The sequence below is a fragment of the Falco naumanni genome, chromosome 6 (assembly GCF_017639655.2).
Source record: "Falco naumanni isolate bFalNau1 chromosome 6, bFalNau1.pat, whole genome shotgun sequence".
Taxonomy (NCBI): domain Eukaryota; kingdom Metazoa; phylum Chordata; class Aves; order Falconiformes; family Falconidae; genus Falco; species Falco naumanni.
Window position 1 is genome coordinate 22364781 of NC_054059.1, and position 25167 is coordinate 22389947.

Sequence of the window (25167 nt, forward strand, 5' to 3'; positions counted from 1 at the left end):
TTCACAGCTTCTTTGTATGCCACCTATCCACGGTGTACCTAGCATCATTCATTAATTATAGAGATGTCAACTTCCACTGCCAGTTGATGCCAAAATTAATCATCTCTGTGCTAAATTTTCAAACAAACGTCTTTCTTGGACTCCCTCCCTTCTTGGAAAGAGATCCATGAGGGCATCTTCCAAACCACTTCATTATCCTCTCTTTTTCTGATGGCTATGAAACAATTGACAACTGATGGGCTGCGGAGATGGTGCACTGCTCTTAATTTTAATTAATAGCTTCTCACTTTTCCCCTTGGTTTCTCTCCTGTATCTTCCTATCCGACGTTTCTCACCTAATGGTTGGGTTGTAAACTCTTTGTGTTAAAGGAAATATTTTCATTTTGTAAATGTACAATGTTTTCTTGGTCCATAGCTAGGGCTCCTAGGTGTTACAATAGTATATACAATAAATGAGCAATAAAAATCCAATGATTCAAGCAATGAAGCACTTTCCTATGCCAGATAAATTCATATTTGTCATAGTATTTCTGGTACCTTCTTTGTTTAGACTCAGAGGCTTCACACATCTTTGTTTCACGCCTACCATGGCTTTTGTCTTATCAAGAAGTGTGGCCAATGCAAAGTATTGATCAAATTTTCTGCTGGCATGCTAAAGCCATTCCCAGAAGGAGAATTGTCTGCCCTGGAAGGAGCTGAAAAACATAAAGTGGGCTAAAAGGGTTTTTTTTGATATTCTGTTGCAAACAGCAAAAAACAAACACAGAGACACTTCAGGATTCACCTTTCCAAAACAAATTCTTTCAGTTACTTTTGCCCAGTAATGACTGTTTACAAATAATCCAGTTTTGGATGTTTTACACACAAAAGAGGCTATTATTCTTTCTGATAATGACACACAATGGTCTGATTCAAAATCGGTGCATGATGCTCTATACCTATAGTATTAATGACTACAAATCAAAACATACCGATAGCATTGCATAGCTTATTCCATTATTTGCCAAGTTCCTTCAGATTTTCAACATATCTTCCTTTGAATTCAGATAAAATCCTATCAAAATTATTTTACTGAAAATTAATTTCCTGACACTCAAAAGGCTACATGTCTAAAGTAATAGAGTGGTCTACAGATTGTCTGATTGGAAATGGCATATTTGAACTAATGCAAAATTTAAAATGTAATAAAGAGTGTACTCTATTTTTCTCAAAAAATTTAATTGCAGAATTATTTACAGGAGATGAACATAAACAATACATAAACCAATTGAAAGAGGCAGCTTCATAAAAGAGCCATGGGGCAAAATAGTGAAGCACATTTTCTTACAATCAGCTGGAGGTGAGTAGAGAACCATGAAAAAAGAATAACTCAATAATAAAGCAATTCTCAAATATGTCTCCAAAGTAACAAATAACATTCTGGTAAAGAAGATATTACTGAGAAGCGAGAAATTATTGTAGCAATGAAACAACATACTGTACATTCAATTTAGGTATCCTGCATGCTACTAAATAGAATTTATCAAAAGAACCATAAAAGCATGAGAAAGAGAATTACATAAAATAGTTTAATTCTAGTGAAGTGTAGCTTTATACAGATGGTCAATATTTGGCACTCAGTTCATCCTCATTGTTGATATGATTTCTTATGTATATATATATTTATATATATTTATATATACTTTTAATGATAACTAAACAGCTAGTTTCCTGGTTCTAACATTCCTTGAAATTCTATAGGAGGCATTTAATTTAGTCCTTAGGCCACACTTGATTATTTTGGCATGTCACATGGTAAATGAAAGTATGAGTTTTGTCTCTGTACAGAAAATCCTGCAGAGTCATAGTGGCTTTTCTTCAGGAAAGAACAGGTCTAGAGCAGTATAAGTCAGGCTACTTGAAAGGGAGATTTTCTTAATTCAAGAAATTAATATATAAATTGAAATAAAGAATACATACATGCTGAGCCCTTTTCAGATGAGATGGCCATACTATTAGACCTCCAAAGGGTAAATCAAAGCATGGATATGAGCATGTGGATTCCACGGGGAGTTATAAACAAAGCTCGTATTTCTTTGTAAGGACTATTGTCAGACTCGAACCTACTGCCAAGCCCTCTGCTTGATGGTGACCTACCTTCCCCTTTCAAGGAAGAACTATATTCTGCAAGGTAATTACACACTCACGAACTTGAACAATGATTCCTGCCTACCTCAGCAGGGCCTGCGGAGTCAGATACTGATCTGAAGTATGCCGATCCAACTCTGGCATTTCTTTCTGATTTCAGTTTCTTAGCATTGATTCTAACACAACTGAGAGCAGAACTTAGCCCAAAGCTCCATAATAATTCATCTCACAAAGAAGAAACTTGTATGACAGTTCAGCTTTAGGAAATGCTGTGTTGAATGAAAGAAGAGTAAGAGAAGGAGAAGAGAAATCCCCGCTAACGGACTGTGTTGGTGAATAATGACCACAGCTTCAAATAAACCTCCCTCTCTCTTAAACTCAGGTGAAAATATTCATGGTTTTGTACTACAGAAGTAAAAAATCCTGTCCAACAAAACGAATTTAGAAAAACAACGATTTGGCCCTAATAAAATAGAAGATAAAATTGCCAGCTGATGAAAACTGTTCTGTGTTTGCTCAGTTAAAGAGCAAGCCGTTAGACATACTGATTTACATTATCTGCAATCTGACTTCAAAGGCCCAGTTCTGCTTCAGCAATGAAGGGTAATGGGAGAAACACCCAGGTGTGGACAGGTGGGACTGCGAACATGCAGTCTTCTTCTGTGATCATCATTTATTAAATGCGATATGCATTTAATGAGAAAGGACCTGGAATATCGTTTTTAGATATAACGAGTGCCATGGCCTCTTGCAGCTATTAGAATTTTATTTTGTTAAGAGGAGCTGAATCAGCCTAAACATGCTGGCCAAATTCTCTTTTGGGCAAGTTTCCATTTCAATTTTGGTTTTATACGTGCTGTCCTGAACAGCCTATTATGTAGTTAAACAGCTGCAGCATTACACCATAGAGGTAGCTGCATTTCAGAGATAAATTAAGCGGTTTCTGTGTATACAGAGTGCTTAATTCCTGCCAGGAGTCAGTGTATGCATATGACTGTGCCATAAAAAACAGCTGTTCCCAAAAGATGGTCCCTGGAGATGAACACGGTGAATAGCTGCAGATGGGCCGTGAGGCCGCACGAGGCAGTGACCCTGCCCCAGCTGTCGGCACTGAGGCTGAGCTGCAAGAAAGCGGCACGGTCTCCAGGAATGAGTGCTGACTGTGGTTCTCGGGTACACCTGTCTGGGACCACGACACCGAAAAATTGTTGCAGATATACATGTACGTATATATGTATCCTCTTCCTGTTATCTGCAGTATGAGATGGCTGTCTCTATTCTGCCGATCCTGCCAGTGCAGAGAGGCGTCCCCATCGCTCTGCCACACAAAGAACCCTCAAGGTTGGAGCCTTGGTAAAGAGCAGCTGCCCACACCAAAGCATATGCCTTATGCCTAAGTCCTGTGCCCCACGTTACGCCTCGTGTCAGCTCGGCTGGAGGGCAGCCCTGAGGAGAGAACAGGGCGCTCGAGGGCTGCTCTTGCAGCACGTGCCCCAGATGGCTCTCTTCCGCTAGGAGAGCCGGCGGGGGAATGCACTTGTGCAGGAGAGACTTGTGAAGATCCCCGACCAAGGGGACTCAGCTGCAGGTGCCATCAGCCCCTGCGCCTGGCACTGGCCAGGGCTCTCCTGCAGCCCCTCTCAGGGGAGCTCCTCCACCGTGGGGACCTTCACTGCCATCGTCACGAACAGAAAAAGCAGAGATTGTTCTGGAAACTTAATTTGATGCTCTTCATTCCCTGCCTACACCCTGGAAGGATGGTATGAGCATTGCCCTGGCCTCTGCTTGGCACAGGTTGTCCTCTTGGTTCAGCAAGTCTTTGCTTCTCCTTTGGCACAGGCTTGTACTGTAAGGGTCCTCCCAGGTGCTGGGAGGGTGGTGTGGAAAGAAACTCCCCGGCAGGGTGGGGACAGGCAGGAGACCCCCAGTGTCCCGCCGGTCTGGCTCACCAGGCGACCATGGGCAGGGTAACCCGCCCCAGCTGCAGCCCAGCCTGGAGTTTGTGAGTCGGCTAATAAAGTGCTTGGAGATCCTTCTGGATGAAAGGCACTGTATGAATGTGTCAACCTGTTATACGCCAGGAAGCCCCTCTCTAGACATTAAAGGGTTTGCTGATATTCTTCACCTCAAATGCAGTTTGCAGGTGGTATCACTGCACTGTAAGATGCTCTGGGAACAGTAGCAGGAAGAACGCTGCTTCACGTTTCACTTCAGCTCTCTGTCTAGTACTGAGGCTCCTGCTACGCAGGATTTTACAGCTCATCCATGCACACAGCTTGACACCTGGAGCTGCACACCAGCTTTAGACTTCAAATTAACATGCACAACGCGGCACTCCATGGGTCAGCCTCGCGTGTGCCCCCTGGCACGGGCACCAACGCTGGAATGCCGAGGAAGGCATCAAACCCACGAGCAGGCAGGGCAGGCTCAAGGCCCTGAACGCAAAGGGCTGAGATGGGCTGATCTGGAGGCTCGCCGCCCTGGGCGCAGGGGGGCTGGGGGAGGACCGGGCATGGAGCGGCGGTGCTGCCCGAGGGTGCCACGGGGCCAGGAGCCTCCAGGGCACGGCTCCAGCAGGGCACGAGCAATCTGCGGGCCACGCACAGCACATCGTCACGTAGTGGCTTTTTCTTTTCCTTGCAAAACCACCCAACGACCAAACGTTCCCTCACTTCATACTAGATGCAGTGCTGAAGGAGATGAAAGTAGAGTACTAATTTACTGATACGGCAGGACATGGGCTTAGTTTAAAACAAATAATTTCCATTATATGAAATGTATTTTACATATATATATATGAAATCCACACACTTTCTTATGCACGCTTTAATTCCTTCCTGGTTGATCTCAAATCTAACATAGTGACAAGGTTTAAGCATGAATTAAAATGTCATTTTTTGGTATTAAATTTTACATCATTATTAGTCTTTGCACACTGTCAAAGGCCATTCTAATCAGGTCAACATGAAATAATAAAACACTTCATAATGTACTTCACCAATTTACAAAGAATTTCAAGTCTAAAAAAATATACAAAGCAAAAATAAGTATGGTGAATATTAACAATTTTACCAGTCAGGTCTTTTTCTTTATTTAAATTTTCAGAATCTGTTTATTATACTTGTGTTTTACAGGCAATGAAGAAATGAAGAGACACTTCCTATAATTTTCATCTGTTAAATTAAATATTAGTCCAATTAGTATTTAATTAAAGACTAAACTATTTTGCTATATCCAGCTGTTCTGTGTGGGTTTACCTCATGAAGTCTCTAAGTAGAAAGCATTCCACTTTCTATCTTTATGTTTATTTATGTTCCTCCTATGTTGGTTTTGTAACTGAATTTTATTTTTGTGATGTGGGGTCAGATTACAATTGATCTGTTTATACGTTTATTAAGATACCACATGCTGTGTTTCCCATGTCAGGGACTGAGGCAATTTTACTTTGATTTATTTGCAACACAAGTATGATAAGCATAACGTTATTTTTCTAAACTAACCAGATTTACAATATGTAAATAGAAATGGCTTATTTGCCTTTAATGATAGAATGTTACCTGTACAGTAATTTAATAAATATTGCACTTTGAATGTAACATGCACAGATAACATATTATCAGGTTCTTCAGTAGGCATCTAGTTTACTTTTGAGTCTTCTTTTTTTTTTTTTTTTTTGAACAAAAGTGGAACAAACGCAAATCATCCAAAAGCTTATATTGAACATTTTTTTGTAATGGCGTGGGAAATGTAAAATACAGGGTTGGTGTCATTCATGCAGGCTTATTTTTGCCTGAGAACATCCAATAAAATTTTAAAATATCAAAAAACTTATCAAAATATGATTCTAAAATTAAAGGCTTCTATGAACTGCTCCAGGTCAGCTTTATTAGGTCAGCTGGGATCTAAGCTTACCAGTAACCCGTTGTTTTTAAATTTGTCTTTATAAAGTCTGATAACTGGCAGGATCAAATACAACTTGTCATAATCGCAAGACCTGTTGCTGCAGGTGCGGGTTTTCAAGCGAGTAAGTCAAGTGTGATTTCTCCTTGAAGTGTACAGGAAAATTACATAAAATGTATCAGCTGCCATATATATTTGTATAGGTGCGTGTCTCTATTTTAAAACTAGGAAAGACACTGGCTTTAGTTGTGTGTGGACATTTCTAATCAGCAGCTCCATTTTAAATAAGACATCACTCTTCAAGACTAAAGATGCCAATGTCTGCAGGTACCTTTTTATTTAAAAAACAACAAATATAGGAAGTAGCATCAATACTGTACACTACCTAGCATTCAGTTCTTTCCTTAATAGAAAACGCCTTGAAAACACAGGGGATGGGAAATATAATGTTTTCATCTATAGAAGAATATTTCAGGGATATATATTTTTTTTTTTTTTTTTTTGCATTTTTGAAGGTTATACATTCGTCTTGGTTTTTGCTTCCAAATACAGATTAAGGCTATTTGGTAAAGTATATACCAGATATCAGGCTCAATTTACAGGGTTTTCTCCTCACAGAAACTGCTCAAAACTTCATCTCTAAAGATTCATATCTTGAAGCTAAACATGCTTTATCAGCTGTGCTCCAAAGACAGAACTCATGCTTAATACTACACACTGTAGGAAAAAGAGAAGGAAAAAGAAAAACAAAAAAACCCCCAAAAGAAAACAGATTTGAAGCAATGTCAGATCTGCATAACCTATGATACGTCATGTTTCCAGTCATCCATCAGGCTGCAGGGTGAATGGGATTTGGATTTAAAGTGCTCATCAGGTGAAGAACCAAAGTGCTCGAGTATAATTAAATAGCTGTTCTGCCTATGGCTAAATACATTGCATTTGTTAAAGCAGGTAAACAGGGGATGCAGTAGTTGGGGCTGTCTGTCTCACTGGGTTCCAACTGTTTTGACCTAAAGTAGTGTTCAGTAGGATTCAGACCTTAGAATCAGGGGCTGTGGGTTACTCATCTTATTGCGTCTTCACCTGAAGACTTCTAAGTGCTGGGTTGCTCAGTTGGCTCTGGAAGGTAGGTGAAGTGGGATAATTCTGTCTGAATTTGTTTTAAATTAAAGCCTCTTGACTGTGGTAGTTACCACTTCTCTCTTGACAATGCGAGGCTTGAAAATATATTATTTTCCTTATATTCCATGGCTGGCAATCACTTATCTCTTGAGTCATGGGGTAGTGTTTTTTTTATGTCTGAAGCAAGCAAGAAGCTTATTCTTGCTGTAAATGATAGTGCATAGAAAAATAGTTCTAAAAAATCCCAAAAAAACAACTGTAAACCACAGTTCACCTTTACCTTAACATAACCATTTAAACTTAGATATACTTACCACTCACATTCATATTTCTTAAACTGTTTACAACATCACAACTGGCATTTTAAACAAGCAAGATATTTTTTTTCTCAAGGATACCCTGGAAACTCAATTGATAGAGCATTTTGAGAGTTTGAAATATTATATGTAGCACAGCTCTTGAAATGAAAGAGAGAAGGTTTATAAAATAAATGTTAACATGTAAAAGAACAGTTAAAAATGCAATGAGTGTTCCAAAGGAGCGAGTATAACTTTTTCTTTACACATCTTGCTACAGAAGGTCTAACTTTTTAAGGCTTCCGTTTTCCTTTCACCCATCACTCAAGTCCTCTTGCATTATAATTTTGCTTACGTTTCAGAGTGTCGTTATACTGCTAACAGCAAACGTTTCTCAGTGGGCATTCCCACCACCACCAGACTTGTATGCTTCTTGGTTTCTGACGAACTTTGGAGTTTTAGTGGCTGGATATCCCTGTTCATCTCCAGAAACTTGACATGACATGAGAGGCCTAATGTTATTTTGCAGTAACAAAGATGAGAAGAGTGGCAGAGCACGTGGGTAAATATGTTAGCTGGGTTCTAGGAAAAGAAACTGGAGGTCAGAGAGATAAATGGGTTCTTTCTTTCCTGCTCTTAACATTTGTAGCACCTTCTACTTGGATTAGCTAATGCCTCTAGTGAATGGTGAGATGCACCCATTTATAGTTTGTTATTCTTATCCCTAATTATCACATGTTTTATAAAAATATAAATAACAAAAAAGTAAGCTGGGTTCCATCTCAAGAGGTGTTTCTTGTTGTCCTCTGAGAATATATTGGATAAGTCAGGTCTCGACAAGCCCTATCCATTGTAGCTGATTGTAAGTCAGACAATAAATACAAAAAGAAGTCGTTCTTGCGGTGAGCTCAGCAAATTCTGAGGAAATCAAAAGCATTCCACTGTGCTTATGGCACAAAGAACACAACAGCAAGGGCATATTTAGTGGAGAGAATGAGACAAAAATTACCAGGTAAGTGACAAACTGTACAAGCATTTTGTTTAAAAAAGGAACTGCAGCATTCTGTCTTTAAAGCCGGGTTTGAGCCTCTGGGATATATATCTCAATGCTGTCTGCACGCTCTGTGGCTGAATTCTGTCGGAAAGAGGCTGCTCTCTTAGCAGCCATTAGCCGTCTTCTAGCTTCTTGTCGCTGTCTGTCAGGTAGGTCCAGAGATTTTTCTCTTGTGATAGGGAATTTTCCTTTTGGGGGCTTCTTTGGTACAGGAGGAGGAACCTTTCTTTCTTCCTGCAACAGGGTATTAAAACTGAGGGTGAACTATGTGCGGCAGGTACTGTCAGCAGAGCATGCAAATTGAAGACATGAAATGCAAAATACTGCTTACATACATCAGGCATGCTCAATTTGTGCTCTCCAATCAGCTGGCTAATGGATTACATGAATAGCTATCCACACCAGGGACACTGACAAAACCATGTTGTTTCAGCAACCATTACAAATTCTGCAGTCCTGTGCCTTAAAAAAAGACTACGCTTCCTTCCACTGTCCTTGCAGGTCCCCTGCACATGCAATCTGCGTACCGCACTTTCCTAGGCATTTGCTTAGTTTTAGCTGACACATTATTACATTCAGTATAAACAGAAACACATACTGGCTCTCCAATAAGAATTCAGCGCATCTGCGTGGTATGATCAAGTGAAAAGACTGTCTAAGATTAGCAGGACAGGATTTTTAATGAAATTAATCACACTGAGTTTAGCCTCAGCTGGATTTGAGATAGCAGCTGTATATACATGTCTATTAGTTTAGTCTCCTCCATGAATTGCTAAATGGAAACAAGCAAGCAGCAATCAGAGAGAGAATATAGCGCTAATTGTTCTGCTTGCCAGCCTGGACCATTTTAAAGAAAATTATACTGAAGAATTATCAAATTATCAAGTGAGAATCAGTAGATTTTGGTACCAAAGTTGCTGTAAATTGCTCTGCAGGTTTTAAATCAAGCACTGTTTTCAAGTGTGAAATTGGTATTTTACTCCATTTAGAGGCCATGAAGTATCATATAAAGGCCTTAAAAAGATAACGTAGCATCACAGAATAATACAACATTTTAGAATGGAAGTGACCTGTGAAGGTGATCTCATACAACCCCCATTCAAAGCCCACTTGAAATTACATGCAACTTTGAAGTTAAAGTAGGTTCTTCAACATCATATTTAGCACTGGACAGAGCAGCCCCAAAGACAGAGACTCCACGACTTCATATATATAGTATGGTTATTATGAGCCATCATTCTGCATTATCATTTAAAGTAATAGTCCAGAGTATGGGCTGTTCCTTATGGAGAACACAGTTAATTCAATGCACAGCGGGATTCAAATAATACAAAAACTGAATTGATGCACCTATGGTTTACTGACTCTTCATTGTTTGGTCTTTTTTTTTTTTTTTTTTTTAACGAATTCTGAGTTACTACCAAAATACATTAGCCAAGACTAAATAACTAAGGTTATTTAAGAACACAGTTCTACATTCTCATCTCAACAGGAACAGTGCAGCAGCTTAAGATGCTATTCCCCATGACAGCTAGCTCTTCCAGTCTTTTTTTTTTTAATTTTCTGTTTTCAGCCAGGAACATAAGTGCTCCATTCCTGTTGTCCCATCTATTTTTTTCCCCTTTCCACTCTTAGTTTTTTCCCTCTTAGGAACATTGCTGTTGCTGTCACTACAATAATTTCTTACTTCCAGTTGTCACTAGTAAGCAAGAGTTGCAAACTCACCATCCACCAACCAGTTGGCTGAAAATTAAAATCCAAGAGGAGCATGAAGAAATGAAAGAGTTGTCAAAATGCCTCCTAGTTCCTCCCAAACCAAACAAGTATTCACCTGAGGCCAACAGTACTGACTCAAACCAAATGCTCTCTTCATCTGACTGATACAATAATCGGCAAGGATAGTGGGATAATCAAGGTGAGGGACGGAGCTCTAGGAAAGGGGAAGGGCAGTTTCAGAATTACATTGCTTTCACGGGCCATGTGCCACCTTTTGTTTGCAAGCATCATGGCCAGGGTGTCTCCCAGGTGGTGGAGTTGCAGGGCAGAGGTGCAGGCAGTTTGCCAGAAGTACTCTCTGCCCCCCAGACTTTGGTGGGCCAAGCTTTAGTACGACCTGCGCTGTGCTCTGCCACATGCTTTTATCTCACTCCTGTTCTAGTATCTGCTGTTGTGCAGGACAGATCAAACACTGTAGTGCTCAGGTCTGAGCTGCCCCAAATGTACCAGAGCACCAAGTTTACCTTGATTGATTTCTCAGGCTATTGTCCTCAGTCTTATTTAATCAGAACACCTTTCAGTGCCAGACTTTAGAATGTGAATCCAAATAACTTGAACAAAAGTGTTACGGAGTGGACTAACTTAGCAAACCCCATTTTATTTGTTATACAATTCAGCTCAACATTGTTAAAAAGAAAACCCCTCACATCTGATGAAGGTTTCCGTGTATAAATTGAGCCATGCCAATTCAATACTTTCTAGGGTTAGAAACCTATTGTGTGTTTCACTATTGGAACCTCACTATTCACAAGGAGACTGTAGGACTCCAAATGGGGAGTAAAAGGTATTGTTCATGGTCTGCTTACCTTCCTTTCAGGTGATTCTATTATTTTCCATTCATTGAGTTTCAACTGGTGCAGTTCATCGAATTTCATGCTGACATCTTCAATTGAGAGCTGCAATAAGTCCCAGAAACCTGCTAGGTCCTGGGAAGTTGGTCTCGGCATGGCACTCGGGTCCTGTCATGCACAAAGGAAAGAATATGAATAGACCAGAAGGCTTTAAACAAAGTGCTTTGAGGCAGGAAGGGCATCGTGCCAGATTACATTGCTGCAGTGCTGCTCACTGCTAAGGCTATGTGCGCTTCACAGCTGGGAGCTGTGACTGCAAAGTTTTGCCTCCTACACAACCCAAACATGAATGAGTTGGATGTCTCATACGAGCCTTCCTGAATCCGCGCGGCACGGGAAGTTCCTTAGCACCATATGCTGCGCTGACCTGCATTTCTAAAAAGGGACAAGCCGAGCCTCTGCCTGCTGATTATTAAAGGGGAGGGGAATGCGGTTTGTATTCTAGCCAGCCTGGAGTCCTTCTGGTTAAAAATTACATTCACGATAGCTGATTAGAAAGCACAACACCATCACAAAGAAATTTTCAGCTGTATTGAGTCTGGCTGAGCCCCACAGCAGCCCTCACAGTGCTGTGCTTTGCATCGGTAGCTGGAAAGGGGGTGATAACACACCAGTGTTCTGGCTGCTGCCCAGCAGCGCTCGCACAGCACCAGGGCTGTCTCTCCGGCATTTCATCCCCCTCACCGGTGGGCTGGGGGTGGGCAAGATCTTGGGAGGGGACATAGCCAGGACAGCTGACCCCCACTAACCAGTGGGATAGTCCATACCATAGGATGTCTGCTCAGATATAAAAGCTAAGAGAAAGGATAAGGAAGGGGGGGCATTCGTTATTTACAGTATTTGTCTTCCAGAGAAACCACTATGTGTACTGAAGCCCTGCTTCCCGGGAAGTGGCCGAACATTGCCTGTTGATGGGAAGTAGAGAATAACATCTGCTTTCCTTTGCTTCCATGTGCATGCCTTTTGCTATTGCTTCATTAAACTTCCTTTATCTTGACTCACAAGGGTTTGGTTTTTTTTTTAATCCTATTTTCTCTCCCATGACCCTATTCTGCTGAAGAGGGGAGTGACAGAGGAGCTTGATGGGCACCTGGCATCCAGCCAAAGTCGACCCATCACATCAGCTTATGTTACATTGTTTTGCATTTTCAAATACATAAGGTATAAAATTTTTACAGGGATGGTTGGGTTTTGTTCTTCAGGGAGTTGAATCATGCTCAGGAACTGGGAAGGCACTACCCCCAGGTACTGCAATTAAAAGGTGCTATGCGCACCAGACTTAATGGAGCAAACATTGGGGGTAACGATTAGCAAGATGACCCTCCATTTAACTATTAATGTCAATTAATAATGTCAATTAACAGATGTCAATGCTGGATAAAAATTACATTAGAAGGTGCTATGCAGACTCTTAACTCTATGCTCTGTGAGCATTGGTATTAGTTCAAGGAGACAGCTTTGTCACTTTAGTGAAATAGGGCTTAATTGGTAAACATCTCTGTGAAGAAGATGGAGAAATGTCTGTTCCCTTCCAGGGCAGGAGGAAGCCATTAAGATGGTCTACAGAATGGGGGTGGGACAGATGGAACCACAAGCAGGCCAAAGGGACTTGAGATCTCCCTTTTCCAGGGCAAAAGCTGTAATCACTAGTTTACAATGTTAGAAACACCGGTGTGATTGCTGAAGTGCTCTGTGCCCCATCTTTTACAAATCTACTGGACAAAGGCGTTTTAGATATTAAACACAACCCTACATAGTTGCCTAAAAACTGGGAGTTAAGTCAGCGTTTCTGTTCAATTGCTCCCTTGAATCGTGCATTTCTACAGCTCTTACACTTGGGTTTGCAGGTGCTGCTGTGGGAGCCGAGTGCCTGGAGCTGGGCATGACAACATGCAGTGTCATCCACACCTAAACCCCTTTGGGAATCTGGGCCAAGAACCAGCCTAAAAGCCTATCCACTCAGAAGTCTTCTTCACTAGAAGAAAGTGTCCTTTACACAGTGAGCTTCAGGGACTTCACAGAACTGGCCACATAGATACAACAGAGTTCAGGGAAACGTGATACAGCTCCAGATTAGTGTTCACTGAAAACAACTTCATTGGGTAGATCCCAATTTACTCCAAAGCCATTTACAATTTATGTCAGGGGTGTTAGTTACTCTACAGAGGTCAAGAGCTCAGGCTTCGGGAACTGACTCCCTGTGTGAGATGTGTCAGGACAGTCCCACAGCAACACATCCTATATCACGATCTGTTCTCTCCAGCCTGGTCTCCTCAGCCCTCTCCCCATTTTCCTCTAAACAGCTACAAAATGATGCCACTCCTTGAAATCCATTGCCTTCTGAATGAAGACTAATTGCTCCTCTGTCCTTTTGTGCACCCCACCTTTGCTGGTGGTGTTTGGGAAGACGGCAGCCTCTGGCGTCGCTGCTGGCGTAGGAGCGTGTGGTGCCTTGTCTGGGCACAAGGGCTGCCTCCTGCTGCTAGCGCTTCTGGATCTGTGGTCTACAGATAAATGCTGGCACAAATGATTACTGTTACAACTAACTAAGTTTTGAAAAGATTGATTTAAACCTGTTTCTTCTCAGAAACTTGTCTTTTATTTGTATCTTATTTGGAATTCAGCTTCGCAGGCTTGCCTGTGGAGGAAGCCTAAAGCAAGCAAAAAGTATTTAGCTGGTGCTCAAGCTGCTCTGGTTTTTGCCTACAACCATGACATACTGAGTGATGGCCTAATAAGCTGAGCAGGATCTGTGCTGACTTGAGAGTATGGAGGAGGACACTTCAGAGAAAAAACAGGGTTTTACAAGAGGTAATGTGAATAATGCAGGAGGAAGTGTTATTAATTGGTGACGGTTTTTATCTGGCAGTTAGTGGGAACAGTACACTGTAGGAGATAGCCAGCCAGATTCCTAAAAAAGACTACTGAAGCTTACATTTTCATGAATTTATGCTGAGAATCTTTTGTAAGAGATCTCAACCCTGAGCATAATTAAATGTGTCCCCTGAAGTTCCCATGACGCTTTAGAAGAGTCCATAGGCGATGGGTGAGTCTCCTGGTAAATTTCAGTCTGAGTAAGCATATTCCTCTTCCTAAACCCTTGCTGCAATTTGAATTGGCAGAAGTAAACACCGTTGTTCTTTGTCCTACATTTATGCTTATTGTTGTTGAACACTTTTAGAGAAACTGCTGTGTGGTAGCCCCGTAAGTGCTAGATGTTTTCGAGCAAGGGAATGCACTAACTGGCTGCTATGTGGTAGCATTCCTGTGGGGCACTGAGATGCTGCCTTAGGAGCGTATGGAAAGCCTGCCGCGGATATGCACTAAGTGCCTATTTAACAACAAACTCTATCATTAGGCATAGGAAGAAAAGTCTCAAAAGATGAATGAGCTAAGTCCAGTTCTGCAGTTGCTGCTTTTTGCAGAGCCCATTGCTGATTTAATGAAGCTGAAGAACATTCAGAGCTTAAATCTTCAGAGTGGGATAACGCTGCTGTTATGGAGTTCAAAGGTTTCTTATCCAAATAAGAAGAGAAATAAAAATCTTGCCAGTGTTTTGGTCATGTTGTCTGCAAAGCTCTAGATTTCTCCTTGTGCTCCTATTGCTTTTGCACATTGTTTGCACCTCCGAACAGCTGATGGCTGTGCTGAGCAGGAGCTGCGAGCTGCGCTTGTTATTACAGTAATGCTCTCAAGCACAAGTGCTGGACCCACTTGAAGATAAATGGAGTGGAGGTTAGGCTCTCCAAATCTTAGTTTGCATAGCTTAATCAATCAGGTAATGGAGGGCACTTTGAAATGTGCAGTGAGAAACTTTTAGACATTGATGAAGATTTCCTCCTTTCGCTACGAAACAAATGACTAGATAAGGGAGCAGATGTGATGTATTTGGTATGACAAATGTGGTCATCTCCTGCTTGCCTGACTTTGCATATTTCTTCTGTCATTCTGCATCTGTAACAGCTGTTAAAATTCTTGTTTTGACAGACTCTTTGAAGTGGATAATTGGATTCTTTCCTAATGAGGACCATATATCTTATCATTTATTATCAGAAGGTAGGACATTTTTGGCATCACTTTCTCAGTAATATTTGATTGCAATGTCAGGAATTCTGGATGTTTAACTTCATGGATGGAAAATAGCAAGTGGGTCTCTGCAGAATTAATATTTTGCCTTTAAAAGTTTTGTGGTAAATACTAACAAGTAAAGAAATATATCTCACCAGACATAGGTCATGCACACATCACGAACATGCACACAACAGAATATAGCACTTTTAATATTTTAATATATGAGGGGTTGCAGCAGTCAAAAGGTGAAAGTTACACTTGATTTCCAAGTGAGACAAAGAAAGGTGTCCTACCACTAGCCGTAGCTAGAAGAATTACATTCTTCTATTGATTAGTATCATCTTGCCACAACATTTTTATCACTGATGGCTGCTGTCATATTAATGAAGATAACATTTAGAACTGAATTTGTCTTTAATGAACGTCCAGAACAATACAGTAACTCTCATAAGTAATACACTACTTCTGTTCCTTTAGCCCTAGGACATCTTATATATAATTGACAATGCAAATTATGAAAACTAATTCTATGAACATTACGTATAGTCCCATTTCCAAGATCACTTCTATTTTCAGGTATGTAGAAAGCTCATTCACATATTCTTCACTATGCTGCTATTTCTTTTATTCTCCACTTACTGTAATGTGAAAAATTTCTGCTTTCTTAGCTGAAATACAGTTACTATTTTAGGGTATTTCAAAAATAAGCCATAATATTATGTTTCAGTAAACTTGCATTTGTTCCCTTCTAATTTTTCTTCTTTAATAAAGAGAGCAAAAAAAGAAAAGACAAAACACAGCCAGACAGAAATTACTGAAATTACATGTTTGTTTTGACAAAAAAAAAAAAAACAAACAACCAAACAATAAAAAGTACTAACTCCATACCAAAGGATTAAGTTAAAAAAAAAAAAAAAGGATCAGTAAAACAAAATATGAAAATGACATTTCAGAATACGACTGTATGGGTACGTTACACTTGTTTTTGTTGTTGCCTTTAAAGTAAAAATATTAAATTATAAAATTTAAAGTTATGTTTTGTGGAATAACTACAGATGAACAGCCTTAAACTCTTTAAGAATAGCCAGATGTGGTGACTTACCAGATTTTGCTGACAAAGCCAATAAAATTGCTGGAATTTCTGAGACATGAGGAGCTGAGCACTTCCAACAGCACTTCGGATCTTACCTAGGACTAAGCATACAGACAGGTTATTACCAATAGATGTCTTTTGGCAGTAAACACAAAATCCAGCTCTAAAAAATATTTATCTGAAATTACTGTTTGTTTTATATGGGAAGTAAATATTTGGTTTTGTTGCTTGTGATGATATACATAAAATATTTTTGAAAAAGATGGAGATCTAGGAAAGCTCTGTGGCACCTTACCCTTTAGCAGTAACAAATGCTATATTAATAACTCAGAACAGCTAAGACTGTATTTGCTTAAGGAAGCAGAAAAAACCAAGGGAATATAGACAGCTTCCTGAAGTGGGCATGCATACATATGTTTTTGAAAACAATCTTAAACTTCAAAGCAAATTACACCCCTCCCCCCCATTTACGTTTGTTTATGTAAATTGAAAGCTGTTGAAATAGTCTTGCCTCAGGAACCAGTGAGATGCCTGTTCCTTCTGGTGTCAAAGGGAGCTCTACACATACCTTAGGTAATACCTTCTGGTTCTGCAATCAAAAATTACTTCACTGAGTTACGTGGATGATCCTTGGGTGAGCTCTCTATCCTGTCTCTTCTGGGCCTAAGGCTAATACATCAAACTATCACATAAGATATTCCTACCATAAGGATGAGCTCCTCAGAGGAATCACATCTCTGAGACATGTCTTGGTACCACTATTAAGAGTTACCAGTTGCCTATCCAGGAAAATACATGAGGTCCTAAGCACAGGAGCTTCAGACAAAGTGGGGCACAACCGGGTGCTGCGGGACTTTGCTGAATCATGACCAGCCCCCAGTGGCTCACTGGGCTTTCCCCAGTGTTGGTGCACTTGCCATTTCAAGTGCACATAAGCACTGGGGAAAAGGGCCAAATTCATTTTACTTGACTTTGCTTCCAAAAGTCATCTATTTAAATCAAAATTTCTGGATGCTTTATTATCAGTAATCTGAGCTCATCTGATTATTTTTAGATGAGCTGAATCTCTTCCTGGAGATGCCTATTTCTTTCTATTGACTGGAGTGCCTAAGGGGACTGTCTCATCCCTAGGAACTAACTCCTCCCGGACTCCCTCCCACATTTGCTGGGATAAACACTATACTTTGGTAGGTAGCAATATACTTTCCTACACATCCTTCCTACACATCCTTTCCTCCACATTCATCTCTCTGCTGAAAAGCAGCACTTTAAAAAGCATTCAGTAGAAGATTCATTTTATCTGGAGGATTTCCAGATCTTTAAATAATGTTTAGGATAAAGATAGAGAGAGGGAGGGGTAGGGGTAGGGGTGAGACAGGAATTACTCTGACATCTCTTAATTCTATTTGAGGAAACCAAATAGATAATTCAAACAGGATGCAGAGGGTGGAATGAAGTGCAGCAGAACTGATCTGCAGCCTGGGATACAGAAAACATTAAACTCTGCCAGGCCTTAACGTTTTGTTGTTATTTAGAATAAGCATAGGAGGGGACTGAGTGGCATCTGAAAACAGTATTTTGGTAGTAGGTAACTACATTTTAATTCTGCTTTCTCTAGACCAGTGAAACATCTGCTTAATTGCAAGTAGCAGCAAGAGATAACTTGGAATTTTTAGGCTCCAGTTCTGTGGAAGCTCTGTAACTTTAAAAGCATGTGTTAGCATGTAGAGCTGTGGTTCTCAAACTCTATTCCGTTTTCTGTTAGACAAATAGTACAGCTGTGCCACAACACTAAACGGAACAGCAATATGCATAATTCATCAGTCCCGTGTGGCACCCATTTGTGAAGGGGTTAAGCAGTTCAGGGCTGTATGAGTAATTCACTGGGGTTTTGTTGGCCAAATGAAATCAAGCACTTTAATTGTTTTGGGGGTTTTGATCACCAAAGCCTTCAGTTTCCTCTATGGAGTTATTGGCGTATGGAAAGCAATGTTGTGGGTGTTAAAACCTGAACATACAGAAACTTAAATAAGAAAGGTTTCATCTGATCTGAAACAAATTGCTTTAATTTTGTTTTCAGCATTTTTAATAAAGGCAAAGACAAGTGACAAACAGCCTTGTATCCTCCTTTTCCCTCAGTGCTCTGTAGCTCAGGACATAAAACAAACTCCCAGTGTGGGGCCAGAGTCCCTCCTTTGCCAGGGTGGGCAACTGTGCTGCAGCAGGTTCCTGGTGTTGCCTGTTCCACGCTATGTTCAACTATTCACTGGGCAGAAAGAGAGTGAGGATGATTCTGTAGGCTGATGGTTGTAGTGCTTGTCTCATAGTAAGTTAAATTCAGGTTTAGTTCCCTCTGCTGAATTTTATCATTCTTAGCTCAAATACATAGCTTGAATAAGGGACATTGTGGAATATCTATAGATGAATAGCCCTACTACAGAAATGTAACCTTGACAGAATCTATATATGACTGATATTTTCTAGTGATTCTCACAATCACCCTAACCCCCATATTAAGTAAACATTTGCTTTATCTTCATTGTCCTGAAGAATACACATCAACAAGCGTTGGTGATTTAAAGCCCACAGTCAGACCAGACAAGACTTAGGCACTGGCAATGTGACATTTTGGTGTGGTACACATCTGTTGGGGATGTAAGACAGTGGCCCTGGGCTACCTGCATGTGTCGCTGAGTCACAGCGGTGAATACACATGTACAATTACAGCCCTACCATTTACTAAAAGGCTAAATCTATTTCCGTCTCAATAAGTAAATCAAACATAATAAAACATAGAAGTTGGAATCTCTCATATTCATGCTACTCTGCTTTGCTGTAATTAAATTAAAGTATTAAACACTTCAACTCATAATCTTTAGCACAATATTAATAGACAGCCAAAGCCTTGTTATTAATTTCATGCATTGGGGAATTATTCTGATGAGTGCAGATTGATTATCTCCATGAAAGAATGATGAATGTTAGAGACTGGAGAGATTGAGATGTTTGGTGATGCCTAGAAGATTTTGCTTGTAAATAAATGATTATAAAATCTATCAACACACATAAATATATATAATTTTCATATAATCCATGTACCTCTCTCCATTTAGATAATGTTATATTTACTTGAATGTCAGGAAGGAGTCACACAACCTTATTTCTGCTCCCTGAAGCATATGAAGCACTCCGTTTTTGTTGTGTGGTCCTGTATGGCTTCTGCTTTGAAGACATACAAAACTCTGACCATGACTTCAGTGAAAGCAGTCTCAGGATTTATAACCTGGATAGAGATTGTGTAAATTGGTTGCATATAACATGCACAATTAACACAATGGTGTCTTTTCCCCTGCAACAAGCATATACAAAATTGCAAGTAATATATATGTGTTGTATTGGTTGAGAAATACTTCAAAATTTTGTAATTGACTTTGGTTTCATATCACAAAGGTAGAGGGGGAAAACAGCTCTGTGTTGATGAACGCAAGATTACAGTCTGATGCTGTAACTCTATTCTTGAGTGGTTAAAACCTTTGCTCAATTGTGCCACTGCTGTACCAGCAATGAGAAACTCCTAACAATCAATCTGTTTCTGGCCATTCATTACTGTGTGGTTTTTTTTTAAATGACATGTTTTATTTTAAATTTTCATTGCATTTGATTATTCCATTTTTTCTTAGTACTTGCAGATAAATTGTTCCACAAACAATATCAGAAAATATGCCTGGAAAAAAAAACCCTGAAACTGGCATTTACTTCACCCTCCTAACTCAGGGCACAATACTTGTCTAATCTCTAAATCTAAATTAGTAATCTTCAGAAATACATGTCTTTTTCACTATCAGCAGGTAGGCATAATAATATATGTGTAATGTTCAGAGTGAGATGACATTTTAGGACAGCATGGCTACCAGCTGGTGGTGCTCTGCAGGGTAGGCAGGGCAATGGGACCCCTGTGCACCAAGGGAGACTCCCTACAAATTTGCTTTTTACCTCAATGGAGCTGAGTTCAAAGAAGAGAAAATTTGAGCAGAAGAATACAAATGCTAGGAGGACTTCTCTGATTCCACACTATGGGACTGTCTTTTATTGACTTTAAAGACTATTTCAGGACATTTAAGACATTCTGTAGTCATTCACCACACTCCAAACGTAAATTTCAATAGTTTCTGAAGGATAGATTTGTGAAAAGCATTAGGAAATTAGGTGAGTAATTTCTCTTTGGTTAAAGGACAACCCATAAAAGCTTTTATGGATGATTAATTGATGAATAAAAACCGGTTGTGAAGGTTCCTTTGTGGTTTGTTGTTGTTTGGTTTTTTTGTTTGTTTTTGTTTTTTTTCCAAAGTACGGGAGATTTAACTCTGTGTTTTCTATTACTATTTGGCCATATTAGTAAAACCCTTGCAGTGCTGTGGAAATATCAGCCAGAGGATTAGCAAGGAAAAATCCAGCATCCATGGAATGAAGGGGTAAGGGGAGAGAAGGGTGATAATTTGACCTCTCACTCTTTCTAATGCCTTTTTTTCTCACTAGAGAACACTTTACTACGTAGCTATGCCATCAGAGCCCCAAACCATGATGCAAAAGATACCAGCAAAACAACTTTTCCGCTGGCATAGTTTATATTATAGTTAATTTTTTTGCACTTATTTTAGGATTTTTATGAGACTAAACTCTGTGTGGCTGTTCTCCATTTGACTTGTGTACCGAAATATTTCAGTGTCCAATCATGTGGCATTCAGAAACTCAGGATGTCTTCTGCTTCCCTCTGCCAGACCTCGCCTACAAGCTGCAGGCAGGACTGCAGCTCCCTGCCGCGCTCCTGCTCCCCCCGTCCCTGCGCTGCTCTCCCTGCTCCCATCACAGAGCTCGCAGGAGGCAGAGTCCTGGCCCTTTTGGTCTTCAGTAGCTTTGTGACAATTGAGAGTGTTTTTCTTGTCATCACCTGCACACCGTTAATAGCAAACACAATTTTCAGGGTGTAAAACTGAAACTCCAGTCAGCACTCTTGAGAAACACATATCTTTGCTTGAGGGCACCCTGCTAGTGCAAATGATCAGATGACTTACCCTGGGAACAGTTACAGCCACATATATATTCTATATATATATCTATATATGTTATAATAAACACTGAGAACACAAATAATTGCCCCCACAGCCAATATATGAACTTCGCAGAGACTTCAAAATACAATTCATAGCAACTGAGCAAATAAACAAATTCTGTGAAGAGAAAGAGAGAGAGGTTATTTTTGCTGCAATGATTATCTTTTCCTTTCCTAAGACCTGATGAGTGAAGTTCTTAAAATGTTATGGGAGAAAAGCTACAGTGAAAGAAAAAATCAATATAGCAATCAGACAGCTTTCTGTGATCTCAGGGCTATTGTGTTAACGCAGAAAATGAAATTGTTTTCTAAAATGCAGTTCTATTTTAACTCTTCCCATGATTAAAACAAAAAAGAAATGGTATCATAAAGACAGCCTTCTCCTATGAGATACAAAGCTATATTTGGTTTTCAGGTACAATTAATATACCCAGGACAAAAATAAATGTTTCAGCATTAACAGTGACAGTTTGAATGTGCAAACTTTGCTGTGAAGTGTTTTGGGAATAGTAGCTCCTGCTGGAAGATGGAAAAACATATTTAGTTGCTTCTGGCTCCGGCATTTGCATGTATTTTCTTCAGGGAACTGCCAAATGCTCAAATATGTCAAGATACATTTCATGCTGGGATATCATTAAACTTCCGTTCTAGTGGATACATACCTTTCAACCTCCATAGGTGAAACTATGGATATAAAATGTGTCTAAGACTCAACAGGAAAAAAATTATTTGCACTGAAACTTTAAAATGCTGTGAAGCTCATTCCCTCAGTGAAAATAATTCTTTGATAACTTTTGCTTGATATAAGCTATATTAAGTGAACGAATACAATTTCAAAGATAATGTAATTTTGAAATTATTGAGGAAAGTCTCTTGAAATGAGTCATGTATAATGACAAACTGGAAGTCTGGGTGTCACTTTTGACAATCAGCTGAAGACAAACATCTGATTTGGCATACACTGTATAGACCTTTTCTATAAAAACTCCTTTAACCTATTAGAGAGGTCAAAATATTCCCCCAAACATAATTAACTAACCCATTTTGATTAGTTTATAAAGGGGATTTCAAGGGTCCATTTCAGTTGTGTTTTAGTTAACTGTTAGGGAATAGCCTTTTCTTTTTTATAGAGTAGTCACTCTGCAAACAAGGAAACACAAAATCTTGATATTCTGTTTTGTTTTCTGACTGAAATATTCTAGGTTAAAAGGGTGTAATTAACTCCGAATATTAATAAAAATTACTGAAGTCAAATTTGTCTTCACGTCCTCTGTACAATTTACTGAAAACTCTCCTCCTAATTGCCATTTTTCCATGCAACAAGATGTTTCAGAGTATTTCTGGACTGCAAGAGCATAAATTCACATGGTGGGAGGGAGGGTGGTTCTGCACCTGGGAATGGGTGGTCAGCTAAAATCTGCTCCTCAAGTTTTCCTAATGTAGTACACAGATCCATGTTCCAGAGAATAACACCGCTAACTCCCTAGCTGTGTCTCCAAGCGAGGAAGGAGTATTGAAGTGAGAGCATTTCCACTGCCCATTTCATGTGGCTGCAGATTCGACTGGGGCTGTGCATGAGGACGAGCTTGCAGAGAGAGGAGGTAGGACACGTCCACCCCTTGCCTTCAGGCTCCTCACCGGCCTCCTAGGGAAAGAGAGGGGCTAGCTGCCTGTGTGTTTCTCCCCTTTGCTCCCTAATCATTTTATTCTTTCCAAGGAGATTAAAATCTTGCTTTTTGACCTTCCGCTTCAGATTGTAAGCACTCTTGCCCCCACATCAGTAACAGGCAACCTTGGAAGCAGGTGATTTGGGATACTTAATGATGGCAGAAAAATGTCAGTATTCAGCAGCGCAAAGATTTTGGCAACTTAACAGTAAGATGTATACAGTAAAAACAAGTATTAAAAAAATAATGATTGTGAAAGAAGGCTTGAAATCCTCACACAGGCTAAGCAAAGAAAAATACTTTATCATTCACACTTTAACAGCCCCTAGGAGGGTATTCAAGTCTTCACAGTATTAATGCATAGGGAAAATTCTCAGCTCAGCTCTGCCACGATGAAAATAAGGACAAAACCCAATGCTCCAGGAAGCATTGAAGGCTGAAGGACGAAAACCAGCCTTATGCTCTCCCTCACCCCAAATCCTATGTTGTTACTTGGCATACTTGTGCACGATACAGTGGAGAAATATGACTGTAAAAAAAAAAAAAAAAAAAAGATGAGGTAAAAAAGTAGAAATTCTTTCTTTTGAAAAGGTCAGTGCAAGAAATAGAAATTGGCCTTTTAGTCACCATGCAGGCCTGGCTCAAGACCTGAGGGTAGATCACTGCAAGAACTCAAGGGCAGGAAAGAATACAATCAGGAAAGAGTATTCGGAGGCAATGGTGAGATTCATCAGAGTGCAGGAAAAGATGCTAGTAAGAAAACTTAATATGAACTAATTTGTGATATGTGAAAATCTCAGCTGAGACAATAATTCAGATTGGCAGGGATTGAAATATTTATAAAACTGAGCCTGAAGAACATGGATAATTGACCTCCGAGGGAATCACAGGGAGCTGGCTACTGAGTGCTAGGACCACTTTGATATATTACTATCATTAATGCTGGCTTGGATCTTGTTCCAAAATAGTCTACATTATTTTTCACTTTGTCCCATCACTCCTTTCAAGGTGTCCACAGGATGTGAGAGAATAATAGTGATTCTTGACAAAACTGTAATAAGAAAATGCAGCTGAACTATCTAATAGTGCATGTGCCCGTGTTACTGCAGAAGTGCTTTAACTATTGTTCTTGCCTACTCCTTTCTGTTCTTCCAACAGACCCTTTACGATAGGCAGAAGTGCCTGTAAAGGAATGAAAACATTTTAAAAATGTCTGTCCATAAAAAAAGAGGCAAATTCTCATGTTTTAGGAAAATGGCAAAAAAATGTTCATGTAGGACCACCTTGTGGGCTCTGGCAAAGACTCAGGCACTGGAGCCATACAAGTGAGTGAGAAGAATGTGTCAGACCTGGAGCTGCGGATGGAGCTATTGCACCATTTGAGCCATATCTAAGAGCAGACTTTGATCCTGTGCTTGACTCTACAGTTGGCTCCTTAACTACTATAAAATCTTACTCTGGGAAACACCAGCTTGCATAGCCATTTGCAAGGCAGGGATCTTATATCTAATGGTTCTGTAGACTGATTTTGGTACTACAAAATGAGTAAGGAAAAACTACTGAACACAACTTTATCCTAACAGATTTCTTATTTTAGCAGACATCAATAAGAAAAGACACTGAAATGTTCTTACTTTCTTCAGAAAGGTCATTTTCCTCTGCTTCTCTTTCCATTTCTTTACACCATCCTTCCATTCTCTTAGTTTCAGTATGTAGCAACTTCATAAACCAAGATCCATCACGTCGACAAGGAGACATTCGACCAGTCTCTACTGTCTCAATGGCTGGCTCTAGCCAGGGTTCTGGTGGTGGAAGGTTTGAGGTGTCAACTGGGGTTCTATAATCTTCTCTGTAACTGAACAGTCCCTGTGTCCTTACAGTTCTCACTGCGCTGTATTGGGTGGGCGTGCTGGGCTCTGAGTGCTGCTGGAATGACGAGCCAAACTGAAGTCCCTTGTCCTCCATGGTGATGTGTCCTGGAAAGCCCTCCAGTTCCAGGTCAGCCTGGACAGCTGCTGTTACACTGTTTGAGCGCTTGAATCGTCCATGTCTTGGTGAAGAAGGGAGAAAGAAAAGAGATTAAGATGTGTAAATTCATAC

General features: G+C 40.1%; 1 protein-coding gene across 1 annotated transcript in view; it reads right to left on the reverse strand.

Annotated features, from left to right (window-relative positions):
- Window positions 1–1201: 1201 nt before the first annotated feature.
- DLGAP2 (DLG associated protein 2) overlaps window positions 1202–25167 on the reverse strand; it is a 109609-nt gene continuing 85643 nt past the window's right edge. The window contains exons 8-11 of the mRNA XM_040599140.1: window positions 24702–25117; window positions 16300–16391; window positions 11082–11234; window positions 1202–8733 (exon numbers count right to left, since the gene is read on the reverse strand). Coding sequence (XP_040455074.1) covers window positions 8515–8733; window positions 11082–11234; window positions 16300–16391; window positions 24702–25117 — 880 coding nt within the window. The 3' untranslated portion in view covers window positions 1202–8514. The remainder of the gene's footprint in view (window positions 8734–11081; window positions 11235–16299; window positions 16392–24701; window positions 25118–25167) is intronic.